The sequence below is a fragment of the Cebidichthys violaceus genome, unplaced genomic scaffold (assembly GCF_023349555.1).
Source record: "Cebidichthys violaceus isolate CVI_PGR_0920_01 unplaced genomic scaffold, fCebVio1.0.p SCAF_17, whole genome shotgun sequence".
Classification (NCBI taxonomy): Eukaryota; Metazoa; Chordata; class Actinopteri; order Perciformes; family Stichaeidae; genus Cebidichthys; species Cebidichthys violaceus.
Genome location: NW_027176340.1, coordinates 2915376 through 2926123, shown reverse-complemented (window position 1 = coordinate 2926123; position 10748 = coordinate 2915376). Strand labels below are relative to the sequence as shown.

General features: G+C 42.1%; 2 protein-coding genes across 4 annotated transcripts; both read right to left on the bottom strand.

Annotated features, from left to right (window-relative positions):
* Positions 1–2915: 2915 nt before the first annotated feature.
* Positions 2916–6622, bottom strand: LOC137873727 (hyaluronidase-2-like). Of its 3 annotated transcripts, none has more exons than XM_068712106.1 (4): positions 6546–6622; positions 3831–4810; positions 3420–3509; positions 2916–3333 (listed from the first exon to the last, which is right to left on the bottom strand). In XM_068712106.1, the coding sequence occupies exons 2-4, from the start codon at positions 4779–4781 to the stop codon at positions 2944–2946; spliced, it is 1431 nt and encodes a 476-aa protein (XP_068568207.1). In that variant the 5' UTR covers positions 4782–4810; positions 6546–6622; the 3' UTR covers positions 2916–2943. The 3 variants fall into 3 exon arrangements, with proteins under 3 accessions (XP_068568207.1, XP_068568205.1, XP_068568206.1); XM_068712104.1 differs by lacking the exon at positions 6546–6622 and adding an exon at positions 5460–5679; XM_068712105.1 differs by lacking the exon at positions 6546–6622 and having other exon boundaries at positions 3831–5451.
* Positions 6623–8445: 1823 nt separating this feature from the next.
* On the bottom strand, positions 8446–10551 carry LOC137873726 (tumor suppressor candidate 2-like). The gene is made up of 3 exons (XM_068712103.1): positions 10309–10551; positions 9348–9468; positions 8446–9250 (listed from the first exon to the last, which is right to left on the bottom strand). The coding sequence occupies exons 1-3, from the start codon at positions 10455–10457 to the stop codon at positions 9185–9187; spliced, it is 336 nt and encodes a 111-aa protein (XP_068568204.1). The 5' UTR covers positions 10458–10551; the 3' UTR covers positions 8446–9184.
* Positions 10552–10748: the final 197 nt, after the last annotated feature.

The window sequence follows — 10748 nt, the reverse complement described above, 5'->3', positions numbered from 1 at the left end:
TTTTTTTTGGAAAAGTACCAAATTCACGCCAGAAATATTACAACCAAAGACCAAACGTCACTTGAATGACACTTTTAGTATCTATCGCGACACCCTGGAACTTCAGACAATTGCAATGACCATGTAAACTGAAACACGAGTTCGACTCTCAGGCATCGTGGCATTCGTTGTTTTCCACTTTCTTTAATATTATTTACTTGCTTGACGCCAATTTTTAAAACCTTGTACCTGGTATTCTTTGTGTTTTTGTTGTAAACCAAAAAAATAGAACACATTAATCAGTAAGTCATATTTGACCACGTACATTTCCAGTTTTTATAATATAGTCTCCAGAAAATAACAGAACCAGAATTTTTTTCTTCTTCAAATTCCTCTTTAATTAATTCAATATCTGATGTAAAAGGTGAATACAAAATGTTTTCAAATACAAAACCCTTTTTTTCAGATTTGGTTTCAAAGAATAGCATCAATACATGTCGGGCAAAATAAAGCTGGCAAGGTAATTTCCTAATTAACATCAAAGCTGCTTTTAAAACAGAGAGGTGGAGTGGCACAAAACTAAATTCTAAGATTACATAAATTATAGACTCATAGTTTTTTTTTATCATTTTATCCAAGAGGCAACCACTGATTTCACTGAGACTGGAAACGTGCTTGAGTGCGACAATCCATCGCATCATCACTGATAACAATAATAATTGATAATTACTCATCTCAAACAAGTTCAAAGTCTCACGTTGACATTTATACTGTTGTGCAATAAATGAAAAGCAATTGCTGCCTACAAGTTGAGAAAAATACTTTCAAATCCTATGATATGCTTTTGAAAATGATTGGCAGTAGATGTCTTCTTGTACATAGTGATTTACAGCGGAACATTGAAACGTACGTGCAAATAATCGTCAAATATTACTAAAGGGGAAATTATACATGGGTGACATCGTCCCTGTCTATACCGTAAACCAGTGTTACTGTGTCAGACCTGGTTTTCTAAACCCAATTAATATGTGCAGGAGTCTTTCCCCACACAGCAAAATATCCTATTTATGACAAATAACCCTTATGAAAGTTAAAAGGAGGAAAAACAACAATCGGAAGCATTTCTTTTCAGACAAAATTCACAGTAGAAGAAATCTCTAACATGAAATAAAGCTAGATCCACCTCAACAAAAAAAAAGTCGTTAAAGTGCAGTACTTAAAATTGTTGCAGCATAATTAAAACATTCTAACGCAATACTAATAAGTCAAATTCTCAATTTTCCAGTTTATGAAAAACAACTCATTTTAGGTAGCTGAATACTTTTCTGAGCAGTGCCATAGAGAATAAATACAGAAACCTACTGTATAAATATGAAACTCAAGAACATATATTTCCATGTCAATGAACTCATTTGAAGATGAACCTACAGTAGTTGCTATCAACACATCGTCAATGACAATCTACACACACACACACAAAAATCAAAACTGATATTTGTGTACAGAGCCAGCTGGTTTTCTGAGGCTAATATGGATGTTTGAGCGTTTAAAGAAAGTCTGGTTAGAGAATCTGATTAGTATCAGCCTAATGGATTAAACGTGAACAGAAACAAACAGATCCCTTACATATTACTGCGGCCACGGCACGAAGTAATGAAACAACTTATAATAGAAAAACAAACACATTTTTGGCATTTATGTAAAAAATCTTGACAGTTATCAGCCGACAGATGCGCCAATAACAGTATATATGAAACAAGCTTAAATATGCGTATTGTGTATTTTGCACAATGCTGCTAGTATCTGTGTGTTTTCATGAACAGCAATTTGGCAAATGTGACATTACAGTCCGCATGTCTGTACGTTCTGTACCGTCTGTGTGTGTGTGTGTGTGTGTGTGTGTGTGTGTGTGTGTGTGAATAAATATATTAGATCCTGATGAGCAGTTTGGCACCTTGCATGGCAGCCTCTGCCATTCCTGTATGAATGTGTGTAAAGCACTTCGAGTGGTTGACAGACTAGAACGATGCCATGAAAATGCATCTCCATTGATCTTTTCTTTTTTTTTTTTTTTGTCTTTGTCAGGTCTGTCCCACCCTTTCCTCTATACATACATCTCCCTTTATGGATGAAATGATAAATGGTGGGCTTATTAAAGAGTCTGTATTAGTATAAAGCACCGGTGTCAGCAGAGGGCTGAGATAAACACTGTTGCAAAAACCTCAACAGTCAAAAGTTCTAAACAAAGGCAACCATAAAGAAGAGCACTTTGTAGTTCGTAGCCCAGTTAAGGCACAGGTTTGAAGTGAAACAGGCAGGTCCAGCCGTGTTGTTTCTTTAAGCCAAAAAGATAACCAAGGATATTTAAGGCTCCATTCCTCATAATGTATCACCTCTTTTGGCATAATGCACTATTTACATGCCACTCATAAGGCTAACACTTAACAGCTTGATCAATCAACAGATAGAAACAATAATGTTTGAGGACAGCAATACCCAAATGCAGAGTACCTGAAGTTATGATTCAACAGCAACTTGTGAATACTGTGTGCCGCTGGGCATCAAAGGTACCGTTCTTCCAACTTTTTTTTGTTTGTATTATTGTGTCCATTGTAAAAAAATTAAAAAATAAACATAAATAAAAAAACGTATTAAAAAGTATTTTTTTAAATGATGCATTTGATCCTCTGTGGGAAGAGGCCTACAATTACACTGTAGTCCCATTCAATGTGGAATGACGACCTCTTGATCCCAGTTATAGCGAGCCCAGGCCAGCATGAAGCACGGAGATCTGACATGATGTGATATACATTAACCTCTGGTGACGACGCATGAGCGTTCGGCATCATCACGAGTGCGCCGCAAATGATCACCTAATGTGTTGAAAAGTGCGATTTGTCCTTTTTTCAGGGCCGGCAGAAGCAGTTCTAGGGGGGGGGGGGGGGGGGGGGCTTCTCAGTTTCCTCAGTGTAGCAGTGAGAGGAGTCCTAGTGGGAGTAAAAGGCAAAGAGGCCAGGTCCCTAAGACAGAGGAGGCTCTATTCTGCCCTTTTTCTTTCTGAGCACAGGCCTCACCCCTGTACCCACTGTAGCACTGGCACCGGAAGTGAGCGCGTAAAAGCGCCAGCTCGGCTTGGCCGGGCACGCCCGCGACCTTCAGCCGGCCACCCTGACTGCTGATGCTGTGCGTTAAGGGACTGAGATGCAGGTACACCTCATTGTCCGGTACTTTGCGCAGACAGCGGCCGTGGGATTTACATACCACCTGACTGCACTGTTCTGCTGCCGTAGACACATTGAGGAGGTACCGGCCCAGGTCTCCCTGGAGATACTTATTCAGGATGGAGCAGCTGGTCTGCAGGCACAAAGAAAGGACGTTAAAACCCCCGAACCAGTAAACACTATTCAGCATCAGGTGAGCAGAGAGGGTGTGACACTTACATTGCTGTTTGCGTAGGAGGTGTCCCCCCAGAAGATTACACCTGCGGCTCCAAGTGCAACACTCTCGCCAATGGTGGAGACCAGATCTGTCTACAAAGCATTTACACAAACAGTACACACAATGAGGGGGGGGGGGGGGGGGGAGTATAATGTCAACCTGTATTGTATCTAACCTCATGGCAGTGATGTCATTATAGTGTCAAGCTACCCAGAAATACACACACACACACACACACACACACACACACACCACACAGACACTTTCTATTCATCAGCAGTGTGGGGTCTCCCGGCGACCGCATCCCACCGTTACCGGTGGTAAAATACAATAACTGAACTTCTAGATGACATAATGGATGTTAAGCCTTATGAATTTTTTTTTGTTATGAATTGTTGCTGGAGCCAACTAACCTGAGTCAGCAGGGTCATCTGATTGATGTACGTAGGGCGGGTATAAACGAACACAGGCCGCGCTAATCCATCCCCGACAGACGCCAGGCGCATCGCCTCTTTGACCCTGTTTCGGACAAATAGGCGTCCGCCATTTGTAGAGGCCAGCGCAGAACCCACGTATATGGATGGGAAGAAGGCCGTGCATTCCATCCACAGCCAGTTGAGTTGATCATTGCGGGACATCTCCACACCGGGACATTGGCCGGTGTAGTTCTTCAGGCCGCTCCTGTAGTCGTGGTTGTAACAGTCTGGAAACAGGTAGAAGCCCCACAGTTGATTGGGCCTCAAACTCTTGGCAAGTTTCAGAGTCTCCAGCATGAACTTGCGAGCCGACAGCTCAAATTCTTGCTGTGCAACTTTCCCCACTTGTTCCGGGGTCCACTTCGGATTCTTTTTGGCCACCATTTCACGGGATTTATTTCGATAGATATCTTTAATATCCCAATTTCGGATCCACAGTGGACGCCACTCCTCCCAATCGATTACAGCCAACCCTTTTGCCTCCGGCTCACGTATGTATTTTTGCAAACCTTCGGGCATCTTTTCATAGTGCTGAGTGAGGCTGGCAAGCTGTGGAAGGCCTCCATTCATTGCAGTGCCTCTGCGCTCATAATAGGGGTAGAACCCAAGGCGTTCCTTATAAAAAATGGTGAGGTTCTGCCTGACAAAGCCCTCATTGGGGGACGCCACGATGTCAAACTGGTCCAAAGATAAAGTCACGCGATGTCGCGGGACACACTCCTGCGTCGGAGCATTCCAGGCAAGAAGAACCGGCTTCTGGGAATACAATGGCCATCTTGTCTGCTTTATATCCGCCGAACACAAGACCGTCCACGACGTCAACAGAGGCAGAAGCAAACACGGCAGCTGGCCAGCTGTGGGGAAGACAGAGTGAGATACAGCCTCCATGGTCACCGCTCACCTTCTCACCTCTTTCTCTAGAGAAGGGGAAAAAACAAACAAGCGCTTTTGTTAAATTCAGCCAAAAAAAAAAAAATAATTTATAAAACCGAAACCATTCCAAAAATAATATCTAAAGATGTGTCATCGATATTACATCTGTGAAAAAATAGAATCTTTAGGTCGACTGCCATGTAATGTTCATGTCTGAGATGGTTTTTAGGTGTAGCAAGGCATGATTTCATAGGCAGGCTGACTTTTAGCGAGCATATCGAACATAGGGGCACAAATATTGTTACAATATTGTTACAGGTTCAACATTAATAACGTCGCCTGTCTGTGGCCACTGTCAGACAGACACACCAGTGCCATCTCCTGATGCATATACGAATTGCATGCAAATTGGATGCATGACCAGTGATGCCGTAAATGTATTTTTTTTTTCTTTCTTCTTTTTCGGACTTTATTGACAAAGTAGCGCAACACAGCGTCCTAAATACAGAAATGTATCAATTTGATCTGGTCCATTGTCTTGTTTTGATACATGCAAGGCTTCTGAAATTAATTTAGTATTTGCTGATGTGCCGTGAAACTGATATTATGGCCAATACTAGGCTATATATGAACGGCATACCACTTTAATTCTACGGCACATACCACTAGTATAAGCTTTCAAGCGGCACCTACCTTTAGGAAATGGTACATGCCGTTGGAAAAGTAGTGGCATAGCACTCCGTGGATCGGTACATACTGCTGAACAACAGTGACATAACGTCGGCCACGTTTTCGATCTCGGCGTCATGTAACTGTGAGATAAATGACTTTCCCACCGAGCTGCCATGTGATAGACTCCAGTCAGAGGACTTTCAACCCATGTTGATGGTTTAATACAAAGCGTCCAGCTAAGGCGAATAGAACCGAAGGAGCGACGATGACGTTGAGCAATAACAGTTCAGCGCATTGACCTCCTGAGTAGGGGGGCGTTTGAAATGACGAAAGGCATAGTTTGTCTTGGTTTGACATTTTAATCAACATATCATGGATATTTAATTCAAAAATAATGACATCTTACCTTATCTTAAGTCTATTTTAAGACTGTCCGGCGTTCATTTCAGCGTATCATTACATTCTAAAGCCGCACACACCCCCCCCCCCCCCCCCCCTTAATAAATACCAAAGTAGTCTATTCTTCAAGTTATTGCTATGAATTGACTGCAGAGGCACGTTTCAATGATGAGCGCAAATATGAAACAGATTCCACGTTATATTGTTTGACGGCTGTTGTATTTGAGCTGGATTTCAGTTTCCACAGAGTTAACAGTTCAATTATAACCTGACTGAATGAGGCCCAAGACACGCAGGCATGGCTAAGTCCTTCTGTTTCTTTTTATATAGTGGCAGTCAGCTAAATCAGGTGGAACACATACTTTACAACAGATTTTATTTGAATTTGAATTTGAATTTTCTCTCCATAAGACTGAATTGAACAGTTTGGCTACGAAAAAGACTCTCCAGGCATCATTTTAATATTAAATTAAGTATTAAATGAAGTGCTTTGGAATTGAATAAAAATGATATCTTGCATCTGTTCTGAGGAAAGTCACTTATACTTATACATACATTTTAACTAGAACACGAGCATATATATATATATATATAGAGAGAGAGAGAGAGAGAGAGAGAGAGAGAGAGAGAGAGAGAGAGAGAGAGAGAGACAATAATCATGTGTACATTTTAGATCTGTCATTTCATGATTTCTAAAATGTCTCTTACCAGAAGTCTTTTCCTCTCTAATGTTCCATTATCACAGTGTGAGTCTCCCCCATCAGAGCAGACTCACACACTTGTTCATTCTGTGTTGAAACTCACCGATCCAGCGGTGTTTAAGTATCCAGCAGACTCCACCTCCCTCTGGGAGTTCCAACGATTAGCTTTATTTCAGCTGTTCAGTGTTGAAGGGCAGCTTATCCAGCTGAGGCAGACTTAGCTCTATACTGCCTTAAGTATACAGTATTGGGATGTCATTGACAGGACACACACACACAACAGTATAGTCAGTTCAAATTATGCCTTTAAAATAGATTTAAGTAGATTTAGAATCTGTTGTGACATTTCCGAGTAGTTGATAATGCAGCATTTTGTTCATTTTGTTCAGCTACATGCTTGTGAGTGAGGTGTGAGCGTCAACACTTTGACTGTGACAGTTACACACACACACACACACACACACACACACACACACACACACACACACACACACACACACACACACACACACACACACACACACACCTACTGCGGTTTGAGTGAAAACAAGTTCAGCAGCTGAAAACAGCTAAAGGGTGATTTCCAATAAACGGTTCTGTTCTGTCGAGTTGTTTTCTCAACCCCTTGGCTGTCCGTTATGTGACGCGCGTAAAGTAAGCGCTTACGTAACAGCCATCAAATTATCTATAAAAGTCATAACCACAGGCATGTACCGTCAGATGGGAAGGTCAGCAAAGAGCTAAAAGGGACTTCACCATATCAGGACTAGTTGTAGATGCAAATTCTAAGACTCCTGCTTCACAAAAAAAAAAACACCTTTGGTTGAACTTAGTGAGGTCATTGTACCTCAGAGTTCATTCATTACTTCAATATTACCTTTTTCAAAAGTGCGTTCAGACCTCATGACTTTAGACAGCGTCTCCAGAGCTCACACTGGTTTTTGTTTTTGTTAAATGACAAAATAAAAGATGATATGGCGATAGGTGATAAAAAGGTAATGGTTTAATAATAGCTTACTTTCATTTCTTGTCCTAAATGCAGACGCAAGACTTTGGGAAGCAAAGCCAGAGGATGGGTGGTTTGCCGAGTCAAATCTTTTCTTTTAACCCTCAATAATATAATTCACCTCATGGCCTCGCATATTATGACAGCTTTGTTAAAGTAAACAAGAAGAAAAAAGAAGAAGTAATTGTACTGCCGTGTCTCCCCCAGACTCAGCTTAAAAAGAGAAGTAAAAACAGCACAAAGACTTGTGTAGACGAAAATCATTTCATGGAGGCAATAAAGTGGAGTGGATTTTGGCAAAAGCTCTCTTTATCCTCTGAGGAGAACAATATCACAGACCGCTTCGTAGGGAACTCTTTCCCATGGAGGCTTCTCTTTAACCCAGCCCTCATTAGCGCGCGCGCGCGCGCGCACACGCACACGCGCGCACACACACACACACACACACACACACACACACACACACACACACACACACGTTTCCTATACGGTTGGCTAATTTCAACAGAAGGGGGGGGGGTAGACAGCTCCTGTCAGTTCAGTTTAGGTAGTAGTTTAGATTCCTGTCTGTTGATCATTTGACAGAGAGCTCTGCCAAATAACTGTTACATAAAGACACGTTTGGCGCTAATAAAAAAGAGATTTCCTCCTGCAACTTCCTTCATCTTCTTATCATTTCGGTTTCACTCGACATCATTTGCAGTGTATCACAACCTAAGTCCATTTAAAGCCTAGAATTTAGATTCTGTAATTATTCACCCCCCCCAGGAGTTTGTTCAGGCAATGAATATAAAACATGTCTATATGAATGTTCTTTCCCCTTTGTCCTCGACAGCTTGTGGAAACATTAACTTGCTGTTCATCTGTATTGATATATTAAAAAAAAAGGACCATGACACAGTTTAGCATTTGATATTGTAATTAAAAAACAGTTATAATAAATTAAAAGTGAAAGATATTATGCCAAGAGCAGCAAACGAAACAGGATCTCTTACTAGACTCACTGCTGCTGTGTACATGTGACCACCATGTGACCATCACCCGATGTCATCGAAGCCAGTGCGTCCAACATTGCGAGGGCCACTGATTGTCAACTCCCTAGGCTATTTACCGATAAGCAGATCCTTTTTCATGCATAATAAAGCGAGTCATGATGGTGTCAGAAAACTTAAAAGTGTGCACATCAAAAACGTTCCCCGCTCCTAGATATGATCGTGACGGAGGGAAGAAATTGGTTACCTCCTCCTCCTCAAACTCCTAGAGTTCAATGAATCACAGCAGAAGAACAAATCCGCGGCGATAAATTCAGGACTCTTGTCACATTTCATCCCGTGTCTCTTGCACACAGGTTCACACTTACATGCACACAAACCATGATCTGTAAACGGAGTAGGATTTCGCCATCTCGGCACCCTACTGAGATCTCCATCGGTGACCTATTCTGTGACTAACTGCACACAAAGCCAAAACAGATCACATGCAGAGGCTCAGCACGCGGCGCGTCGGCCTGTCCACGTATAGGGCGTCGGATATATCAAGAGATCATGTTAGTTTAAAAGGTGGTTCGGGCTTCCAGCTGTAGGGGAAACCACAGGACGGAGTTGACACAGCGGCTGCTCTGAGACACTGCTCAGACATCATCAGGCTTCACAGAGGACGACTGGGAAATCTACATGGATGCAAGGGATCTCCAGCTTTATAATTCCCTGCGAGGACACAAAGGAGAGAATGATTTGGACTGATGGCACAGAGAGCTGCTGTTGGTGAGTGGAGCAAACGGTTCAGGGATTAGGGTTTCCTCACCTGAGGCGTTAGGTTTTTGTGGATCCTCTTCAGCTTGGCTTTTTTGCGTCCATTTTTTGTCACAATCGTCTCTTCGTAGAACTCGTGGGCCAAGTCGCCGTCTTCATCAAAGTACATGGAGCTGCAGCAGAGAGACTAAATGAATGATCGGTGCGTGTAGAACGTGTCCGTGTGCATCCGAACCGTCAGGAGAGACTAAAACTAATATCAAACATTATTTTTCACATGCACTGTATTTGGTTCCACGCGAAAAGAGTTACACAATGAAGCAGCCACTTAAAAATACACAACTGGACCACAAACGTGTGAGCATTATGTTTAGGTTGTATGTGCCTTGGCTCTGTCAGTGAACCTCCTTGGAATTTTTGTGACATTACACAATGTAGTTCACCTAAAATAGTGCAAGAACTCAAAACATTCAGTCAGCTGTCTTCCTGTGGGTAACATGCCTGGTTTTGAGTACGGTAAGCAAACAGCTCAGTGGTGTGTGTATATAAGACCACAACATATTGTATGAAGGCAGCAGAACTCAATGCCTGTGTCCTCTCCTGTTGAATATGTGGGGATGTTTTAAGTGCAAACACATGTTATGTCTCTAAATCGTCTTTTTAATGAGCACATAATACACCATGTAATAAAATATTCTCAAGCCTTGACCGAGAGCAGTAGTCACTTTAAGCTTACTCCCATGACCTTCTTCATCACAGCCCAATAGTAAACCTCAGATGTTTAAGATATTTTATCAGATATTTAAAGCATGTATGCAGGACATGAGCAATACCGTCCCATCAATATGCAGCTATTATCTGCGGAACATTCTGGACACCAAAGGGGAACCGGGACATCAAACTAATCTAAATACTAAGAGGAATATTACTATGTGTATTGTGTATATCAGCCTGCTATAATACCTGAAAAAAAGGGTATGATGAAGGCTACATCCTGCTGAGGGTATATTTACCTTTTTCTAGTCAACACAAACGGGGTTGCACTTGGGAAATTCCGAACTTTCCCCATGGACTGCTCGTTTCCATCTTTGGTCGGATCGTCGATACTACCTGAGCCAGAAAAAGGCCAAAATCCTTTGGATTTGGAGCCGCTACCCCCCATCTTCAGCTGCGGCACATTATTTGCTTGGGTCACTCGACTGCCAGTGGTGTTACAGTGTTACTGTACCAGAGGAAATGTGTCCTTGACGATATGGAACCTATGGAAAGTGACACATGAAAGGAGGGGGGGGGGGGAGTTGAGTCATTGTAAGTAAAAACACACATTTAAAACCATATTTAGCAGCTGACAACACAGCTCCCTGTGGTCAAGAAAAGTGATACTACTGACAGGGACAACAACCTTACTATATCTAAAAGAAAACAAATACTGCAACACCTGTGCACTTATATC

Coding starts and splice junctions, on each gene's coding strand:
- LOC137873727 (XM_068712106.1), bottom strand. CDS start 4,781: ATGGAGGCTGTATCTCACTCTGTCTTCCCCACAGCTGGCCAGCTGCCG. Junction 3,510..3,830: donor AGATGACCCTGCTGACTCAG/GTTAGTTGGCTC, acceptor AATGCTTTGTAG/ACAGATCTGGTCTCCACCAT. Junction 3,334..3,419: donor CCTCCTACGCAAACAGCAAT/GTAAGTGTCACA, acceptor TTGTGCCTGCAG/ACCAGCTGCTCCATCCTGAA.
- LOC137873726 (XM_068712103.1), bottom strand. CDS start 10,457: ATGGGGGGTAGCGGCTCCAAATCCAAAGGATTTTGGCCTTTTTCTGGC. Junction 9,469..10,308: donor TTTGTGTTGACTAGAAAAAG/GTAAATATACCC, acceptor TCTCTGCTGCAG/CTCCATGTACTTTGATGAAG. Junction 9,251..9,347: donor ACAAAAACCTAACGCCTCAG/GTGAGGAAACCC, acceptor GTGTCCTCGCAG/GGAATTATAAAGCTGGAGAT.